We start from the raw sequence: 21,482 nt of genomic DNA, 5'->3' as shown, positions 1-21,482 counted from the left end.
GGCCAAATGGTCTTTCCTACCAAAACCTTCTCCTAAACACATGTAAACATTTTCACTACAACTTGAATTCAGAATGGTACAGATATAAATTGACCTGATATAATAAAACACTGTATTTTAATCGTAAGGCATCACTTTGAGACCTTACCTTTATACCTGTTAATCCAGTGGGCAGTTGCACAATATCATATGCAAGGTTACATTTTTCTGCTTCCACAAATGGATCAGAGAATGCTCGGCCATGGAATCTTTTAAATCCTTGGACTGTGTTCTTTGCATTGGAAATTACCTAAAGACAAAGAATATCAGAATCAGAGTGAAAAGACTAAGAGCAATTAAATTAGGAAAAAAAAAAAATTCAACAGCCTCAGATTAAACTAGCATCACTTTAACTCCACAAGGTTTCCTTCTGGGTTTCATTTTCCTCAGCACTACACCTTTCTGTATGATGCCTGCTCGCATGAGAAGTGAGGACCAACGGACTCGGATAGACCACAGTGGCCGGGATGGCACTACAGCCCAGCTTGTCCTACTTCTCTATGAAGATGGGTCGCTGTACATGTACGAAGGTATTCTTCTGTCCTTAAACTTCTAATTAACATTTACCTAAAATGCGCTTTAAGTTTTAAAAATTAAATTTTTACCATAATTTGTGATTCAAACCTTCCAGGAGTCAATTTGGCAATATCAATCAGAAATTCTAGTGAAAGAAACTTTACAGGAAAAAAAGAGGACAGTAAGTACATAATGATAACTGTAAAAAGACAGTGACCAAATATTTACAACAGCAGAAGACTGGAAACAGCCTGGATGGTCAATTAACAGGAGAATGGATAAACAGATGATATATTCATACAGTGGGTAACATTATTTCAGAAGGTTGGAAGACAAGTATCTATATGATATGATCTCACTTTTGGAGTGGGGGAAGCATTTAAATCCATAGAAAGAGCACAAAAGGTTATACGTTAAGATACTAACAGTGATGTTTGGATAAAGGTAGCACGTGTAACTTCCAAATTTCTTTTACTTTTGTATTTATAAGAACTGCAGAGCTCCTCTACATCAGCTATGTTAGAAGGCACACAGAAGTCTTTTATAAAACTCCAAAATCAGGCCCTTCTTCAGTAGGCTGCCAAGCAGAAACTCAGTGTCACAATAACTATGTTATCCTAGAACTAGGCAGCTGGTTTAGTACAGTAACTGTTCTCAATAACGAGAGCAAGTTTAGAAACAAGAACTCACTGGAATTTTAGAAGGAAAGACATTTCAAACTAACTCCGTACTTGCTATCTACTGCTTCCTAACAAATCTTTTGACTTTTTGAAAATAAGATTATAAAACACCCAATGTAATTAAAAAATCAACGGGTTAAGCACTATTTTCTTAGGCTTTTTAAGCTGTTGTTTTTTTTTTCCCCCAGTAATCTCTACACCCAAGATGGGGCTCAAACTCATAACCCCAAGATAAGAGTCACATGCTCTTCCAACTGAGCCAGCCAGGCACCCCTGGACTTTTATATCGTAGGCCCTGTCCAGTCCAGAAAAAAAAAACATTTATTCATTCTACATGGTGCTCCAGGCTGAACCATAAAAAGGTCAAATATGCAACTCCTTAATTTTACAGCAACCTGAGACACTCAAAGCAACAGAACTCTTGGGGTTTTGCTGCTCTGGTTACTTAGAAACCAACAAATAATGTTAGGTTCCTGTTATAAATTATAAAATAAACACATAAAAGTCAAGTGTGCTTCTACAAGTATGCTTTCTTTCCTTGAGAACCTTGATTAACAAGATAAAATCTGCAAACAACGGTGACTCTAAGTATGCCTAAGATAAAAACCCAAAGAGACAGACTTCAAGGAACATATAAAATACAGAGGAATAAGCAAGCTTTGCTTAAACAAGATCTGGACAAAATACATCCCAGGAGTTTGCACTAAATAAATTATACTGTTCATGCTATTTTATCTTTTTTTTTTTTTTTTAAAGTAGGGTCCACGTCCAGCATGGAGCCCAAAGCGGGGGTTGAACTCAGACCCTGAGATCAAGACCTCAGCCAGATCAAGAGTCAGAAGCTTAACCAACTAAGCCACCCAGGGCCCCCTATTCATGCTTTTTAAAAAGCTATTTGCTTCTCACTCAAGTACATGAGACTAGTGATCAGGCCTCTTTCTCAGCTGTTCACCCAGGGATTGTCGTATTAGGCATATAATGGGCACTGAAATAGTTGCTGAAGAGAAAGATGGACAAAGCAGAGAAATAAGTTATTTTAGGGGAAAAAAACAAAACTCTACCTGGCTTTTAGCTGCTGCTCCAATTGAACGATTCTTAGGACCAAAAGAAATGCAAGCCCTAGAAAAAAAAACATTTAAGCATCAAACCTTACTGCAACATTACATCCAACAGGATTACATCGCCATAGCAAGCAACTTTTCTGACTCTGAGCTAAAAAGCCACATATTGTAAAAGCACACAGGAAGTCTGTGATTTTGAACTCTCCACTGAGTAAAACTGTCCAAGAAAATGACTGGCCTCTTAGAATAATGGGAGTCCTGTCATTCAGATGTTGAAGCACAAGTCTGATGTGTTAACCATCTGTCTAGAATACTACAGGGCGGCAACCTAGCCAGTCTCCGCTATTCTCTTATTCTTCAAGTCTGGTGCTCAAAATCCCAATACAAAATAATGTACCCTCTTAATACCTCAATTAAATGCTCTTGCTTTTTCAAACAGCTTATAACCTGACCTAGAGAATAGTCTATAAACCAATAGAACTCGTCCTACTATATATTAGTAAAAATTTTTCCAGAACCAGCTTCCAAGAACTCACAATTTCTTTTTTTTAACTTTATTTTTCTTAGTAATCGGTACACCCAACCTGGGGGCTCAAACTCACAATCCCAAGATCAAGAAGAGCCACATGCTCCTCCACCTGAGCCAGCCAGGCACCGAAAGTACTCAAAATTTCTGACAATGAACTTCATTCCCACTTATGAACACATTCTTCCAAATCACCAATTCATATACTGCCTGCTGTATTTTGTAGTTTGATGTATATCTGCAGCTTATTTTAGAAAACAAAACTGAAACCTGCTCACAGGTATTACTACTTTAAAACACCATGTTTAAGCTTAAAAAGTCAGTTATATTGGAACTGATACTTTTGTTAGATGGCCCCTATGCTTCCCCATAGGTTTTTCATTCTAATTAATCCCTCTGGAACCCTGCCCCATTTTCCCTCTACTCTCACTTATTCGTCACCTCCCCTTCCAGTAGCTGCTTTCTTTCAAGCTAAAGATCAAATTCACCGCAAAGCACCCAAAAAATCCTAAAAGACAAAACTAAATCCTAAACAGAGATTATTTTCTCCTCAATCCAGTAAAACCTCTTCTTCCTACTTTGATAACAATGACTGCACAAATCGCTATGTGTATTATCTCATTAAATCTTCAGAAGCACCCCCCATCTTATCACTCTTTTATAGGAAAAGAAACTGAGTCCAAAAAGATTTTAGTAAGTAAATTTATCCAGCATCTCACAATCTGAAAGAAATGGAGTCAGGACTCTACACCATTTCCCCACACTTTACACTCTAGCTTTGGCTCTCTCTATCTGCCCTAGACCCCTAGTTCTTCCAATCTGGAGTAAGTTCTGAAGCCATAATGCCTTGGTCCAAATCTGACATTCGATGATCTACTGAGAATTATTTTATTTAAATAAACTTACTAGCCCTGTGCAATCTGCCAGAATGCTGGGCCTCTCTGTGCCTCAGTGGCCCTTTCCACCCAATAGGGTAGGAACTCCTGTGAGCCAATCTCCCAAAGCAGTTGCAAGTAGCTCTGCACTGTATAAATATGGCATAGCCTGGGATATCATTAGATTTGCTCTGAACCCTGAACTCTGCAGGCCCAGAATGTGCTGGAGGTAGCCTCCGAGAAACACAGGTGGTCAAGCTTATTAGCTTTTCTGCATATATATATACACCCCTAATTACTAATTTTTTTTTAATATCCCCAGTACCAAATAAATGTCCCTCCTATCAAAGCTCATACTGCCATTTCGGAAACTGCCAAACACAATCTCATCCACTCCATTCACCCTCTCCGCTCCAAAAAGGCCTTCCAGCCTAAACGTAATGATTGGTAAACTCACATCTTTTCTAAAAGCCACCAGATCCCACCAACACGTCAATCCCAACATAATTATAAGGCAACGTTATTTATCTTCCATTGTTTCCTGCAGCCCCTTCTTCAAACCTTCATCTCATCAAAACAACTGCTGGCTCTAACAATAAAAAACACTAACGTTCCCAAGTTTATTATATGTCCTTTTGGAAGGTTAATGTTCTACCTGGTAACTCTGAAGCAGTCTTATTTGTTGTAATTACCTTTCAAATAAAACCAATAACCGACAAATAAAGCCCAGATGCCTTACTGTGGAACTTAGGCCTCATACCATCCATCCCAACCCCAACCACACTTTCCACCTTCATCTCAGGCACACTGAACCAACCCGTTAGTCTTCCCATCTTCCTGCTTTGCTCAGACAACTTTTGCCACCTGAAACGCTCTGGTCCTTCTATATCTCACTCATTCTCCAACAGTATTACCCACTTTGTGAGGCCTTCCCAATGGCCCTCAAGTAAAACTCAAATCATTTTTATCTCTTAAAACTTATTAGAACTGGATACAGAATACCTCCATCTCAATGAATGTTCTATTGTACAGAGTGGTTCTAGGTAATATTCTCCCTTGAAGTCTGGTAACATTTTTACTTACTTTTAGTTACTTTCAAAATCTGCATCTGTCTTAACAGTAAGAATTGCTCTGTACAACTTGAAAAGCTAAATAAAAGTTTGTCTCAGTTTAAATTACAGCTGACCCTTGAACAACACTGATTTGAACTGTGGGGGTCCACTTATAACATATATTTTTTATGATATGGTACTGTAAATGTACTTTCTCTTCCTTATTATCTTAATAACATTTTTTCTCTAGCTTACTTTATTATAAGAATATAGTACATAACACGTATAACATACAAAATGGGCTATTCAACGGTTTCTGTTATCTGTAAGGCTGCCAGTCAACAGTACACTATTAAGTTTTTGGTTAGTCAAGTTACACACAGATTTTCGACTACACAGGGGATTGTCACCCATAACCCCCAAATTATTCAAGAGTCAACTGCATTCATCCTTTTTTGGCTCATATACACACACACTACGAACAGTTACCACTTCTTACAAAATAATCAAGTGTCAATACTGGAATGTCCATCTTCACCACACGATACAGCAGGCGAACAAGGCCTCAAACAAGGCTAACTCCTACAAAGTATGGGGAAGGTCCACACTTTCCTTACCCTATTATAAGAAAACATCACTACAAAGCAACGCTCACATTCTTAAAAAAAAATTCTGTAATAGTAAGCCTATTGCACTGAAGAAAGAAATCCATTGTTTTTTCACTTTGCCATCAACTTTACTGATTTGAATACATGTACAGTAAAAGGAGCTCAGACTGTAGAATCAGTATGGGTCTGTCCAAATCCTTTCTCTGCCTTTCTAGCTGTGTGAATTCTCTGTTGCTTAATCTCTCTGAAATTCTATCTGCTCAACTCTAAAACAGGGAAAATTAGGGCATTGGCCTTAGCAGCTGAGGACAGTGGCAGAAGGCCACGGTGGCGGGAAGATGGCTCCTTCTCCTACCAAATGCAAAGATCACCCTGATGAGAAGTCCAAGGGTCATGCTAAAGAGAAAGGGATCCCCAAGGAGTGGAGCAAGGATGGTGACAGGGATAAAACTCAGAAGAAGTACAGTCCTTGCAAGGGTGGCAGCAGCACCAGGTCCCGGTGCAACTCTCCTTCCAGCACCAGCACAGGCTTGAGCAATGGCTCAAGCTCCTCTTCTGTGTCCAATTTCTGGGGATGTTCAGCATGTCCTACAGCTCCAATTCCAGCAGCTCCTCTAACTCAACCAGTACCTCTGGGTGTTGGCATGACAACAGGCGGTGTTCCCGCTCCAAATCCGAACCACCCAAAAGAGATGAAAAGGAAAGGAAAAACTGGAGTCCTTCCCCTGGCCAAAGTGTACATCAGGAGGCTCACTAGGAATGTGAGCAAGGACCACACATGGAGATACTCTCCACCTCTGGGAAAATTAATAGATTGACATGCTTCTAAAAGGCTGTCACCCATCTTTCTAAAGGCTATGCATACATGGAGTCAGAAAATCCAGATGAAGCCGAGAAGGTGGTAAAGGACATGGATGAAGGACAAATCGATGGCCAGGAGATCACTACCACCACTGTGCTGGCTCCCTGGCCTACGTCGCCCCCCTCCCCATGGGAATTCAGCCCTCCCAGGAGAATGCTGCCACCACCCCCCACATGGCACCAGTCACCCCTGCAGATGAGATGATTGAGTTCCCTGAGGGGCAGTCCCCTGTGCACCAGGCAATGTCGCTCCCCTGGCTGCTGCTGCCACGGTAGCCACTCCAGCTCCAATTCCTCCCAATAAACAGAGCCACGGAAGCTCTGTGCCCGGTAACTTCTATCTCCTCCACTTCAATTTGGTCACTTTTCCAGCCAAAGGAAGATTGGTAAGAAACAAATTCCTCACTCAGGAAAGGCCCTCAAGAGAGTAACTGAGACTTACTCTGAAAAGTTCCAGCCGCAGGCGTGTTACTGGCTTGGGGTTGCGCCTGTAAAGATGCTCTCCAGTTTACTGGCTAGAAAGCTCCCACATTTTCCGTTTCTGAGAGAGTTAAATTTAGTGGCAAAGCCAGCAGGGACAAACAGGGTAGCAGTGTGGCCCCAGCCTGCGGGTAGGACTTTCATTTCCACAAATGACCGGGGGCTAGTCTGGTGGCCTGATCATGGCCTTGCTTGTTGGGTCTGCAGAATGTCTCAGGAAAAGGAAAAAGTGTCTCAGGAAAATGCAGCTGCTGTTCCTGACAGTCTGGCCCAGCTCCCCTGCCCCCGTCCTCTTCCAACCTCTAGGATCAAACATGCCGTGTTACCGAAAATGGTTCTATTTTTACATGTACTCATGCACACACCCCCACATCCCAGGTCTCCCTTTCTCTCTGAAATTGGTGAGCAAGTTGAGAGCCAGCTTTGCAGGGTCATCACCGACCCCTCTGTTGCAGCTGTTATTCATGGGGGTCTTGCAGGTTACCTTGAAAACATGAACACTGCTTTTTTGGCTTTTATTGTAGAGTCGGTACTATAATTTTTTTTGTTTTGAGTCTTATAAACTTCTAGCATTTTAGGCACTGTTGTGTTTAGACTCTGTTATGCAGACTGAAAGGACTGTGTTGAATAAATGGGGGATTTGAACACAGACTGGGAAAAAATAAAAATAAATAAAATGGGGGAAATCACAGCACCTACCTCATATGCCTGCTATAAAAATTAAAGGTGTTGATCAACTTTTTTTTTTTTTTAAGAGCAGGGTAGGAGCAGAGGAAGAGGGAGAGAGAATCTTAGGCAGGCTCCACGCCCAACACGGAGCCCAATGCAGTAATAATCGCTTTGTACATCTTGAAAAGCTAAATAAAAGTTTGTCTCAGTGCAAATTATAGCTCACAGCCCTAAGATCGTGACCTGAGGTGAAATCAAGAGTAGGACACTTAACCGACTGAGCCACCCAGGTGCCCCTGTGTTGATCCCCTTTTAAAGGGTTTATATCAGAGACTAGCACATCATAAATAATAAAATACTAGCCATTATTATTGCTCCACTGAAGATCTGGTTTGAGTTTCATACAAAAATATACCAACTAGTTTGCTATGAAAGTTCTGCTTCACCTTCTCAAACTATCCATTAAAATCTAGTCAGCCATCTTCAAAATCATCTACCCACGAGGAATAAAAATTCCTACTTCCATTCACAAAGAAAAACTGAATGAGGGTCAATACGTCAAACAGCACAAATTGAAGGGTTTTTAAAAATAAAAGCTTACACAAAGAAACCTAATATTTAAATGTGAAGAAAGGCCAAAAGATGAAGTCAAAAATTAGAGCCTGTTTTAGAACCTAGTGTCCAGTGCTTTCTAGTTAGCATAAGCTCTTCGCAGAAAATTAGAAAACAAAAAGTATGACAAAGGAAAAAAACATTATCTTTAATTCCAAACCACCACGCCCACCATGGATGGCCACCATCAGCATTTAAGTAAATACTCCTACGCAATTCTAATAAATATAATAAATCCTTAAAAATAATAGTAAGCTAAATACCCTCAATTTAGTTTGTCTCTCAACATACAATCTGAAAAATTTTTAGTGGCTGAATTATTCCATTAGGATTTTTACATGGAACAAGGACAGAACCAAATATTTAAAAAAAAAACTACTCCCCACTCTCCAGCAACTTCCAAAATTCACACATAGCCTGCATCCAATCTTTATCTATGGCAGGAAGCCTCTCTTTCAACCAAGCAGGTCAAGCTCCCCACACCTTTCATATGCCAGGCAACGTGCTTAGCAACCTACACTTGATTTTCCCAAATACTCAGAACTATTTTCCCAAATACAAAGAACTATTTTTGTCCAATTTTATAAATGAAGATCTAATTCAAGTCAAGTTAATGCATCCAGAAACGTAACTGGTAAATACAAGCATCCAAGATTCAAAATCAGGACTACCAGACTCCAGATCCCATATATACCTATTTTTGTACTGCCTAGCAAACCAATTATATTTATTCCTACTTCTATACCTTCACTTAGACCATACCAAACTTTTCATCCATGTATTTTAATCCTCTGTGCTCAAGTACCACCCCTGCCTTTCCTCATCACTCCACCCCCCAGGGATATAACCTCTCCTCTGCACTGACACTTTAAGTCTGTACTTAATAACCCATCCAAGACTTCTTATTCTATTTACCACTGCTTTCTATCATTCATATTTCCACCTAGAATGGTTACATCTCTAGACAACAGGAATCTTTACCTTACATTTCCTGTCTATGCCACACAATTCCAAGTCAATGCTGCTAAAAACGGACACTTGCTACCTGACATTACTTTTCCTCCACTCCCAAATACAGGTTGGTATTACAGGAATTTAATTCAAACTAAGTTCAAGACTTCCCTGTTCTAATTGTTAAGGCCTAGAAATAATCATACTTTTAGGCCAGAGAGTAACACTACTCTCCCTTTCATGGGTAAGAGATACTACTGACCAAATATTTATGCACATTCTAATGGGATGTTATGCACAGCTGCAATCAACACAGATCCTTAAAAGGCACAGTTTCATGTTTATAGAAATGTGTAGAACTGCCCTCGGGATATTTAGAACAGCTGCTGCTCTAATTCTCTTTCTTAACCGATATAAGAAAATGAGTTTATCAGAGAACCCACAATAACGCTGAGACTGTCAAATAAAAGATTTAAGCAAAACTGGCATGGAAAAGATTATATCAGTCAGAGTATCCTCTGCTTACTGCCTTAGCCCTGAACTATAAAGTACCCCAAAAAACCGACATCAAACAGACCAAACTCCTCACACTTAATGATACAGTTCCTAAAGCACAGCAAATCCTCCAAGCAATAAGATTTGCATATTAAAAGCTATAAATTATGAACCCCTCAGGCAAACTAAAATAGTTTTCATTTTATTATCCCAACATATAGTCCATTAATGAGGAGGATTAATAAAAAAATACAAAAAGATAGTAACAGCAATACTAGAAAATAATTGGGCAATATTTACTGTGTCTGGCTTTATCCTAAACACTTTAGTTTTAGCTCATTATAATCTTCACAATGCCCAGTGAATCACTTATCTTCCTGTTATAAATTAACCCCTTAAATCTGTGTAAAGTATCCTGGCAACAGTACTTGAAGCACATAGAGCTGACCCTTGAACAATACAGGTTTGAGATGTGTAAGTCCACTTATGCTTATGATTTTTCAATACAATATAGTATAAATGTATTTCCTCTTATGATTTTAGTAACATTTTTTCTCTAGCTTACTTTAAAACACAGTATAGAATACATATGCAAAATGTGTTAATCAACCGCTTACATTATCAGTAAGGCTTCTGGTCAACAGCAGGCTACTAGTGGTTCAGTTTTTTGGAGTCAAAGGTTTTTATACACAGGTTTTCAACTGCAAAGAAGTGAGCGCCCCTAACCCCCATATTGATATACAGGGTCAACTGTATATTCTTTGCCCTAGCAAATTCACAACTGGAACTCTATCCAACAGAAATAAAAATATTAAAAAGTAAACTTAAGTATAAAAGACTACTGTTCAATTATTTATAATTACAAAAGTTAGAAATAACCTGTGTGAAAAAAAAATGTTACAGCCATAATAAAGAACATTACATTTAAGAAGGTAGATTCATATTTACTGACTCTGAAATAAGTCTAAAATATATGTGAAAGAAAACTTATAAAATATAGTATGATCCTATTTGTTTAAACATACCTAACCCCCCACCATGCATATCTGTAGAACTCTGAGGAAAAGGTACACAAGGATACACAGCAAACAGCAAATAATGAGGACAAGAAACTTCAGCACTTTAGTTTTTACTGTTACAACAAACAGGTATCTTAAGTCAAGAAAACAATGTTTTAATTTAGGACACCCAATTAAGAACTTAATGAAAAAGTTCCTGTCGCTTAGTCTACCAATTTTGTGTAGAAGATTGTATTTTAGCTCTTAAATTATTCTAAGGCATTACTTTCATAACTGCTACAATTAGACATATGAAGGAAAATGGTGTAAGCAATTTGAACTTTAGTTAACAAATCAACTTTCCTTTGAATCCAAGACTCAAGCTCCTACTGCTGTACTTAGCTCTACAACATGTAAAAACATTTACTTCATAGGAATACTTTTCTAGCACAAGTTAGGTATCAGATGTTAATCTTCCAGTTAACCAGAAAGTACGTACTTTCAGTTTTCTCTCTCAAAGGCAGCTAGTAATAGACAATTTCATCTCTTCGAATTCCTAATACACTGTTTTATTAGGAACTAAGTCCATGAAAATAGTAATATAAACAATTCACAAAAAGAAATTATTTCCTAAGTAATTCATTTCTACCCTATATTCTTTTTGGAAAGTATTGCCCAATTCTTCAGTAATGTTTGGCACTCCATTAACATTTTCAGTCCAAAGCTTTAAGGTTGTACCCTTTCTACTGTAATAATCCCACTAAATATAAAAATAGGTTTCTCATCTTATTCCTGTGATCAAATTCGTCAACATGGATGCCCCCAATTTAAACCTCCAAAGTTGATCTCAAAGCCGCCCACACTTCCCTCCCATGCTACTACACTAGTAGAGAACAACGTCAACTCCCACATGGACTAAATACTGCCATAACCTAAGTAACACCCTGATTCTTCTCTTCCCCTTCTCAGATAAATCCATTCACCATGAAAAAAGCCAATCATATTTTTAAAATTTAAACTGGATCAACTACCACAGCGCCTAAGTAAAAATCCTTAACATGATTTACAAAGTCCTGCCTAATTCCTCTCCAGTCCACCTCACACCATTCTTGCAAGTGGCTCAGGAGTAGTTATGATCTTCTCAGTTAGCCAAGTGTGCCAAGCTCTTCTGAATGCCTCAGGTTTTCCTCACTTGCTGTTCCTTCTGCCTTAATCAGCTCTTCCTTAGACCCAACCACCACCTCCACGTAAATTTCTCCTCATCCTCCAGGTCTGAACTTAAATGGTACTTCTTTAAGAGCACCTTTCATCTCCATGGTACATCTAATTTAAATTAGTCCCCAGTCATCGTATTCTGTACTTTCCCATCTGGACTTTACCAGTTAGTAATAACATGTTTGTTTAGCATCTGGCTTTTTTTCTACTACCCATGTCCATAATGGCAGGATCTTTTTTATTTGTTCAGAGTACACCTCCGGTGCTTACCACAATGGCTGGCATATTGGAGGCACTCAGTAGCGGCTAAAATAAAGAAAGCCTGTATTTGGTGAAAAGTAAGGGTCTCTTCTGGACAAGAGTCAACCAGATTCTCAAAAACTGAATCCAAATAGTGTTACAGCCACAGTTTGAAATGAGGTACTTCCATCGCAGCTAACCCTCCAGAAACTGAATCTCATTTCCACTATGACACTAAAGCAAACCCACATCACAATCTCTGTATACCTGAAACAAAAATCCACTATTTTGTAACTACTATAAAAATCAAAATTTCCATTCCCATCTCCTACTTAGGGACTCTAAGAAAGAAATTTAAGCTAATCAAAATCATAGTTCAAAAATTACTTCGATGTATGGTATCCCTAGAAGTTTCTGGAAAATATAAAATATGGGAAAAACATAAAAAGAAAATCACTTAAAGTATTTAAACAGTACTGTCTTATCACAAGTACATATATCTGGTCACCCACCACCTAGTCACTGAGGCAAACTTAATTCCAATTTGAAAAGATTAATCTTTTTTTTTTTAATGGAATTCATGGTAAAACTGGTGCAGCTGCTGTTTGTCAAAAAAAAAAAAAAAAACCCTGGAACATAACAGAAAGAAAAGACAGGAATACTGTTAGTTCCAATATCGGGAATCCTCTTCCCTTTGGATGTAAATTATGTTCAAATCTAGGCAGGAAAGGACCAAAAAGTTAAATGCCTGACTCAGTACACCATCCTTTTTGATTTCTTGGGGAAGACTATCTTTACAAATGAAGAAAACTTGGATCTGGAGAGAAGGACAATATCATATGGAAAATTAATGCTTAAATACTCAAAAACAAACGTCAAAGCTTTAAAAAAAAAACAACTTAGTATGCACTACCTTCTCTGGAATTACAAATTAGAACATAAAACCCACTATTAAAAACTATAAGTATAGGAGTACGCTAATGAGTACAGGATTTCTTTTGGACTGAGAAAAATGTTTTTAAATTGATTGTGGGGCATAGTTGCAGTTCTGTACTACACTAAAAACAATCCAACTGTACCCTTTAAATGGGTTAACTGTACATTATGTGAATTAAATCTCAATAAAATAACCTAATTGAGAAAGGGACATCAAACCACGTTTTATGATCAGAGATGGATTTTCAAGGAAGCGCTTGGTCTAGGTCTAAAACAAGGGGCAGAAATTTTACAAGTGGAAGGGAAATGTTTTGAGTCTCTGGGCAGCAAAGATCACTGGAGGGAGCAATCCAGTTTGACTACCCAAGTGCGGGTAGGGTGACCAAAGTTAGGGGGGGAAATGGGCCTTGGAACAGAAGCCCTTTTAGAGCCACGTAGCACATAATAAGAGAACCTAGAAAATAATAAGCTTCTTAAAAGATTTTGCCCCAAAAAAGGATAATGGATTGAAAAGTACCTCTATAGTCAAAAAGCAGACTACCCAAGGAAAGACCTGAGTGAGTCATGATTTTTTAGAGCCGTGTCTATACTGGTCCCTTCACTTACTATAGGTTCTAGAAGTCAAAGTGAGCCCCTGAGTCATTCATTAACAATTGCGGCCAACACCCTGATTGGAATGTATTAACTGTGAAAGTGGAACGCTGTTAGGTGTGGACGCGCAGAGAATGAAAGCAGAGAATGACCCAACACAGTTCGACATACTGAAACGATGTGAAAAACCAACGTGAACGCAAAGGTATCAAGAAGACACTGACTTATTAAGTACTTTTCTGGTAGCTGTGCCTTCCGTGAGGAGCCCGAGCTTCTCGTGCTCCGGCTCCCTCTCTTCCGGGTGCTGCCCCGCCCCCACTCACGTGGGATTCTGGCCGCTCCATCTTCACACCGCCGGCAAACGCCAAAACCCTGAACTGTTATTAGGCGCCTACTGTGTGCAAAGCTCTAAACTCTGTGGTAGGCTGAAGAAACGGCAGTATGCCCTGGGTCGGACTCTGCCTCCAAAAGAACTCGGTCCACTATACATCCCAGGCCTGCCTACCCATGCCCTCCGCTGGGACGGGTACCAGCTCAGAGCCTACACTCAACCGGCAGGCCCCCGGGAAAAGGCCTCACCCCTGGCGCAGACCCTTATGGCGAGTCGCGGCCACAAGCGACTTGACACACAGAGGGGGGTCCTTACCCACCGGGCCCTCGGTTCGAAACCGAGGTGACTCCCCGGCTCGCGTTCCCAAAGCTTTGAGGGTCGCAGACCAGAGCAAGCGCTACCTCCCCACCCCCTGTGCACGCGGCCGGACTGGCCCACACTCACGGCGTGCAGCGGTCGCTGTACTCATTAGCGATCGTCTCGATGCCGCCGGCGCGGGCCACAGCGACGTAGCAGCTCTGGAAGCCCAGGTCTATGCCCACCACCGACATGGCGCCGGCTACAGTTCGGGCTCGAGCCCAGGTCCGGCCGGCGAAACAGGACACGGACCCCGGTGGGGCTGGCGCGCGGAGTGCGGGCCGCGTGTGCCGGGGGGCCGGGGCTAGCGGGGGACGTGAAGGAGTCCTCGCGGGCGCCTAAGTCCCTGGGAAGGGAGCGGCAGCGGAGAGCGCTGCTCAGGCCGGCTCCGGCTCAGCGGCCGCAGAGGAGGCGCCGGTAGCGGGGGCGGAGAAGATCTCGAAAGATCTCGTAGCGACGAGAGTAAAGCTGTAGCGCGAGAACTGCGAAGGAAAGGAATGTTCTCGCGAGACCCCGGCTCAGACGCTTCTCCTCCTGAGGTTCCGCCCCCAATTACGACAAGCGTACGTCACGTCCAGGCAAGAGAACCTCGGAAGGGACTCAGCGGCTGAGAGGTGGTTGGGAGGTCAACTGAGCCTGCGCACGGAACCCGCCGCAGCGACTCCCCAAGGCGGCAAAAAGCAGTGGGGCGCCTCCCCTTCCAAAAGAAAGTAGGAGGGCCGGCTTGAGGCAAAATACCGAAAAGGCGCCGTTGGCCCACTTCCGCCGTTTTTCTTTATCAAAGAAACTTCCGGTGATGGGACCTCTTGCGCCCCACTTTGTGTTGCGCTCCCAAAATGGAAGCGCAAGCTAATCTTCAAAGTCCAGAGAGCCCTCCCTTCTGGTCCCTACGGGGTAGGTCCGCCGGTAGAGGACAAGGCCGCTCTTGGAATGTGGCCCTGAGGAGGGCCTCAGGTAGGGGCTCTGACGAAGTCCAAGACAGCGCCCTCTCCGGCGGAGGGCAGGAATCTTCTCAGTCCCACCGCCGTGGTTTTTTTCACTCAGCCTTGCCTCACCGTTCTCTAAGCCGCACGCGTCCTTAGAGCCCACGGAGGGGCCAACATGACTTAAACCTTGAAATCCCCAACACGTTCCAAGCACCTGTCCTGAGCTGAATGTAACTGGCCAGTAAGTGACAGGATTACTCGAGGCTAGTGAATCTTAAACTTCAGGGCCCCTCACGTCCAGAGTGTTCCAGGAGCAAACTGGAAGCCAGCTTGCCATCGGAAAGCAACTCTATACAGTAAGAATTTCTGATAAATTGATTGAAGAGGTCTCAGTGGGGGAATCTGGATCTCCCAAGTCTCCAGTAATGTGTCGTGGGGGTTTTTTTGTCCTACATACTTATTTTGTGGCTTGTTTTAAGTGTATAAGTGTATAAGCCTCAAACCCCCCAAAACCTGAATCCCCCCCCCCCGTCACGAGGATAGCTTAAAAAGTTAAAAGAATCCCAGTACAAGGTGGCAAGTGTTATGCACGAAATGGGGAAGACTAGAAAGAATTTCCAGAAAAGCAAAAGTCTGCTTTCAGGTTGTGGGGGGAAAAAAAAAAAACAATAGAGAGCTAGTCTGAGTTGCTGAGAACTAAAAGAATTTCTGTATTGCTGGAATGTAGACTGAGTTAAAGATCTCTATCTCAAGGCTAGAACAATTGGATCATTTAATGAATGAGCCAAGAAGAAAGTGCATTTTCTCAAATCTGCATTTCCCCCACACACAGACACCTCAGTCTCCTGGAGCAATGCCCAAAGGCCAGATTGTTTGCCTTTACACTTGCAAATTATCACACAGATCTTACATTTTGGCTAAACCAAACCTACTTTATCTTCAAAACCAAGTACTGAGTGCTACCTAGGGTAGGAGATTGAGGGAGGGAGGTAATAGGAGTAGAGGCCGCAGGAAAAGGCCTTTTAACAAAGAAAACGGGGTGAACAGATACTCTACACCCCTGTTCATAGCATTATTGACAATAGCAAAAAGGTGAAAACAACCCAAATAATCACTGATGCATGAATGGATTTTTAACATCGTATATACATGTAATGCAGTATTATTCAGCCTTAAAAAGGAACAAAACTCTTAACACATGTTACAACATGGATGAACTTTAAAAACATTATGCCAAGTGAAAGAAGTCAGACAGGAAATGACAAATTTTTAATTTATGTGAGGAAACTTTAGAGGACACTCTTAGCAACCAACTTGAACTGTGGAAACCTGAGTAAGATAGAAGGGCCTGCAGTGACCACCAACCCTCTGGCTGATACAAATAGGCCCATTAGGTGACCCACCTCAAAATAGCCATAAGCCCTAGCTGACCAATGAATTACTTACACCCAGACACAGGTACCAAAAAAGGAAAATTCTGTGTGTTTCCATAATCTCTCACCTTCTCTCTTTAACTACAGCCCCCCAGCACTGCCTTGGAGCAGACAGTCTCTGTTTTGCTGTCCTGCCTACCGCTTAGTTGTGGTGTTTTCAATAAATTTCTATCTCCCTTGTTCTGCCTTGGGTGAATTCTTTCACCACCGGCCTCCAGCTGATAGGGTTGCCCCACATTTGGTGGGCCCCATCCAATTGGGAGAGGCACAGAAATCAGAATAGGCAAATTCGTAGAGACAAAATAAAATAGTGGTTAGCAAGGGCTTGAGATAAGGGGAATAAAGAGTTACTGTTTAATGGGCACCAAGTTTCAGTTTAGGATGATGAAAAAGTTCTGGAGGTGGGTAGTACTGGTGATCACACAACAGTACAAATGTATTTAATGCCACTGATTTGTATACTTTAAGATGGTTAAAATAATAAATTTTATGTTATGTGTTTTACCACAATAAAAAAGTTAAAAAAAAAAAAAAAGATTGACCTTGACCACCTTCTGTCTTATATTTGTCTCCTACCTAGGAGGATATCAATGACACCAAGAACAGTATTGGCCTTTGTGATGACAGAGAGTCCTGTGTCTGTCTGCTCTGCATTATAAACACTGGACAAACAGAGGCCAGGCTGCCATAGGCTGAAGTGACTTAACCTAAATTATCACTAGATCTGTGGGCCCCTGGGTGGCTCAGTCGGTTAAGAGTCTGACTTTGGCTCAGGTCATGATCTAGGGGTTGTAGGATAGAGCCCCACGTTGGGCTCCCCACTCAGCAGCAAGTCTGCCTGTCTCTCTCCCTCTCCCTCTGCCACTCCCCTCACTTGTGCTCTCTTTCTCTTGCTCAAACAGATAAATAAAGAATCTTTAAAAATAAAATATCACTAGGTCTGGGTTATGGACTCTGTCTCTGCCTTCCTTCTAGAATGTGGGAGACCTCCCCAGCCTTTAACTGAACTGGAAAAAAGTACAACCATATCTTTTTGTGTTCCACCATCATACCTCACTGAGCTACCTTATTTGCCTTGGCTCTGTTTTCAGTTTAAAATACCATTGGCCCTATCAATCTTTTTAATGATTTGTCCTTCTCAAAATAAAACATAGCATCAGTCACAGAGAGTACTCATCCTGCTATAAATAGTTTCCTGGATCATCAAACTTATAGCTCAAGAGGCTATTCTGGGATATTTAAGTAAATGAAGTCAGAAAAAGTTATTTAAGAATTCTGAAGAATCTAAAGTGCCAAGTTTCCAAGAATCACAATTGTGAAGCATTGAAGTTGCCAGAACATTTCATGTTGAAGGCATCGTGGTTGCAGCACAACTTCCTTTGATTCAGCAGAGCATCTTGAGAATTTTAGAAGGAGGAAGCTGTTGCATGCCTTCCTCTGGTACAATGATTAAATTTAGTTCTAAGCAATCAGGAAGATGTTTGTTTTTAATATACAGTGTTAACAGACTGCCCACCATGAAACAAAAGTTTTTTGGTTGGGAATTCATTACCTTCCCTGCCAAGTGCCCAATGGAATCCTGCCCTACACTCTGGAGCAGCTTCTGCAATTCTTTGCTTCAGGAGGAAGGTACAACCTCTGATAACGGTATTTTTGGGCCTCTCTGGTATCACATTGAGTGGACTAAGTGCCCTTAACCCTGCCAGCATTTCTTAAACTCTAAAATTCTAGTAACTGAATAATAATGGTAACTACCTCATCTCTAGATCCTACAGCATGTGCCAGACATTGTGCTGAGTGCTTTGGATGTCATAATTCAATTAATCTTCAGAACAAACCCATTAGGTAGATATTATTTTCCAATTTTATAGATGAGAAAACAGACGTGCTGAGGTTAAGGAACTGGTTCAAGGTCACACAGCTTTTAAAACTCCTGACTTTGACATTGGTCTCCTACAACTATACCACTCTTTTCTTTAAGTTCATGTTCTTTGTAAAGGGTCACTAAAAAGAATATGGAAACACAAAAGAGTAACAGGAATTTAAAAAAAAAAAAAAGAATAAGAGGAATAATTCAACCAGTCATTCACTGTTGACATTTTGGAATACATTTCTCCCTTTCGCTAGTTTTGTTACATACAATCTTCGAATTGGGTTATGCCTTTTTAACATCAGGTTAAGTCAACCTTTCCCGAACTGTGTTCAATGGGACAGTGTTCCATGAGATAATAGATTCATATTGCCATTTTATAGACACTGATAAGTCCCATAGAAATTTTGTTTAATCATAAAAGTATAAACATAAGAAATACTGTTTAAGGAATAGGAGAGCACAATTCAGTCTCCTTTTTTTCCTCAAGTATTTTTCTAATCCTAATACTCTTTTGATATAAAAACTATCATTACAAATTACTTGTAAGTCCAAATTGGCTGAAATTTTAGGGTCCTTCCTCACTCTATCAAACTGCTTACATAGTAGCACCATGATCTCATTCTGAAGTCCTTCCCCAAATCCCCACTTTTTTGCCCTTATTTGGTTTGATTACAGTTATTTTATGTCTTGCAGTGCCATCATCAATCCCAGTCCTTTCCCTCTTTATAATCTTAAAATGCTGGATGAACTTTGCACAGATTTCTCAAGGCCACACAAGCTGATATGATCATGAAAATTTAACACCTTTATCTAAATCCTTTAATCAACAATAATTTTCCTGGCCTGACTTACAACCTCCTTACCCGTTGGCTCAAGCCTCTCCTCAACGAGCCACAGACTCAATTCAGTTTTCTCCCACTTCTAGTAGCCGACATTCCAGCTCCACTCCAATGTCCTACCTGTGAAATTGGTCTGCTGAGAGCACAAACGTGACTCTGACCTGCTCAGTCCAACTCTGTTGGGGTTTGTCCTGTTCCTGAGCATTAGGAGACCTCCAGGCAGATATTTTGCCATAGGAACTGCTGCCATCTCATTTCTACAAATTATGGAATTTTCTTTACAAGAGCTTTCATTTTAACTATCAAATTCATCAGGACTCAGTGTATCCTACGCTGGTTGGTTTCCCTTCAGCTGAATACAACTCATTTCTCATGACAGAATGTTCTTTGCTTCTTGCTCTAAGACTCAAAGAAAATGATTTTTAAAGGCCCTGGGCCTCTGATAATAATTTACTCTGCATGTTTCCTGATTAAAGAGGAATCTGGAGCTTGGAGTGTGAATATTTGTAATTTGATTAAGAATCGGTGTTACTCTGAACAGTGTTTCTATGAACAAGCTCATGTGGCATCCTGCCCATACATTGCTTCATAACCAGAGGGGCACCATTTATTTTCGTGTTGACATGTAGTTAATGTTCAAATGCAATGTGAGTTCAAAATCTAAATATATCACAGACGATTACAGTTTGCAACTAAATGCCAGCAGTGTAACCCCTAACTCAGAGGAGAGTGACTAACATGTTTTCCTGGCAATGGCACAGGAATCCATCCTATGGTCAAAGGCAGCAGCAACAGCAGCAACAAGCTAAAACAAGAGTGGAGATGATCTGAGCTCACTAGAAGTATCAGAGTTTCTTCTCCAGAGAAGACAAAGACAAGCCTGGGAAAGGTGACCAGAAGAAGTTTCCATAATGGAGATAGTATGAAACAAAAAGCATGTTAAGAACTTAGAGTATTCTTGAAAAGCTTTGAAAGAATAAGGTACTCAGCAGAGAACAGAAATGTGGTTAATAAGTCATTCTTCAAAACAGGATGACCAGCCCCTACTATTTAGTCTATTAAATATGGATATATTTTGTGACATTTCCACTAAAGGCAAGAGTTGACTTGTAAAGAAAGAGCAGTAGCTTAGGGCTTCTTCCCTAAAAGCGAAATGTCCTTCCTAAGTCGGGGGAGCACAGTGACAACCTAGCATCTCTATGTAAATGAACAGGAAGTATAACCACGTGATGGAGAGGAAGTTCATGAATGGCTCCTCTACCCCCCACCTTCCACCTTGGCAGACGGACTTCCACCCACGCCTGTGTACACACGTGTACACACACACACACACGAGCGCGCACACACACACACACACACACACACACACACACACACACAATTCAGCATTTACTTTGATTGCCTAGGTAAGTGTCTTTCCCTAAAATTTTCTAAAGCATGCAACACATTTTCACTGCAATATTTGAGAGTTGCTGCTACTTGTGAAGGAGGGCTAGCCACTTGCCCCTCCTCTGTGAGGAGTTCTCTTCACTGAAGGTGTGGTTGCTGGTAGCAGAACCATCCTGTCAAAACTGCAAGAGAGAACACAACATAATGAAGCAGTAATAACAACTGTGATACTCGTACCAGAAAAGACAAAGACAAACAGAAATAAAAGTCCAGAAAAAAACCCAAGTATGAGAATTTAGCATATGATACATGGCATTTCAAACGAGTTATGGAGAAGGCGATTTGCAGACATTAGCTAACGGTCTGGGAAAAAATTTTAGATCCCTACCTCAAACCACATACAAGAACATATTCCTGGTAAGTCAAATATTTAAAGGTTTGTAAGTTGAATTTCAAAAATAACACCATTACCAGAAAAAAAAGGTGATTATACACATATACATAGGTACCTATGCAAACACAGACATACAGTGAACTTTCATAAGCATAACGCCAAAAGACAAAAACAGTAAAAGAAAAGATAGAAAAGAGAATGCAAAAAAGACCACAAACAAAATTAAGGGCAATAAATACAAAATTAAGAAAGTTACCCAAAATTTAGAGATAAGGCAAAAAGAATACTGCTTGCTCTTTCAATATCATATCAAAACATTGTTTAATGAGCCTACCTAAGGGAACTATGATTCTCTAGGAAAAATGTAACTTTGCTCAACTTGCCATTTTCTGTTGATTAGGGCCCAGACTGTAAAATTAGACATTAACTTTACAGAAGATTGATAAAGTACAAATGGTGTTTGTATGGGAGAGATGCATATGATTTCTGTCTGGTGGAAAAGATATTTTCAAAGACTGTGCTTTTATTGCCTGGT

At 40.7% G+C, this 21,482-nt stretch overlaps 1 protein-coding gene and 1 pseudogene across 1 annotated transcript in view; one reads left to right on the top strand and one right to left on the bottom strand.

Moving 5' to 3' along the window:
• HSPA4 (heat shock protein family A (Hsp70) member 4) overlaps nucleotides 1-21,482 on the bottom strand; it is a 63,416-nt gene that overhangs the window by 28,445 nt on the left and 13,489 nt on the right. The window contains exons 5-7 of the mRNA XM_026507973.4: nucleotides 14,181-20,735; nucleotides 2,297-2,354; nucleotides 149-289 (exon numbers count right to left, since the gene is read on the bottom strand). Of these exons, the coding sequence (XP_026363758.1) occupies nucleotides 149-289; nucleotides 2,297-2,354; nucleotides 14,181-14,287 (306 nt within the window). The 5' untranslated portion in view covers nucleotides 14,288-20,735. The remainder of the gene's footprint in view (nucleotides 1-148; nucleotides 290-2,296; nucleotides 2,355-14,180; nucleotides 20,736-21,482) is intronic.
• LOC113261731 (RNA-binding protein with serine-rich domain 1-like) lies at nucleotides 5,696-6,522 on the top strand (annotated as a pseudogene).

Source organism: Ursus arctos, unplaced genomic scaffold (assembly GCF_023065955.2).
Source record: "Ursus arctos isolate Adak ecotype North America unplaced genomic scaffold, UrsArc2.0 scaffold_5, whole genome shotgun sequence".
Taxonomy (NCBI): Eukaryota; Metazoa; Chordata; class Mammalia; order Carnivora; family Ursidae; genus Ursus; species Ursus arctos.
This window is presented reverse-complemented; position numbering and strand designations above follow the sequence as displayed.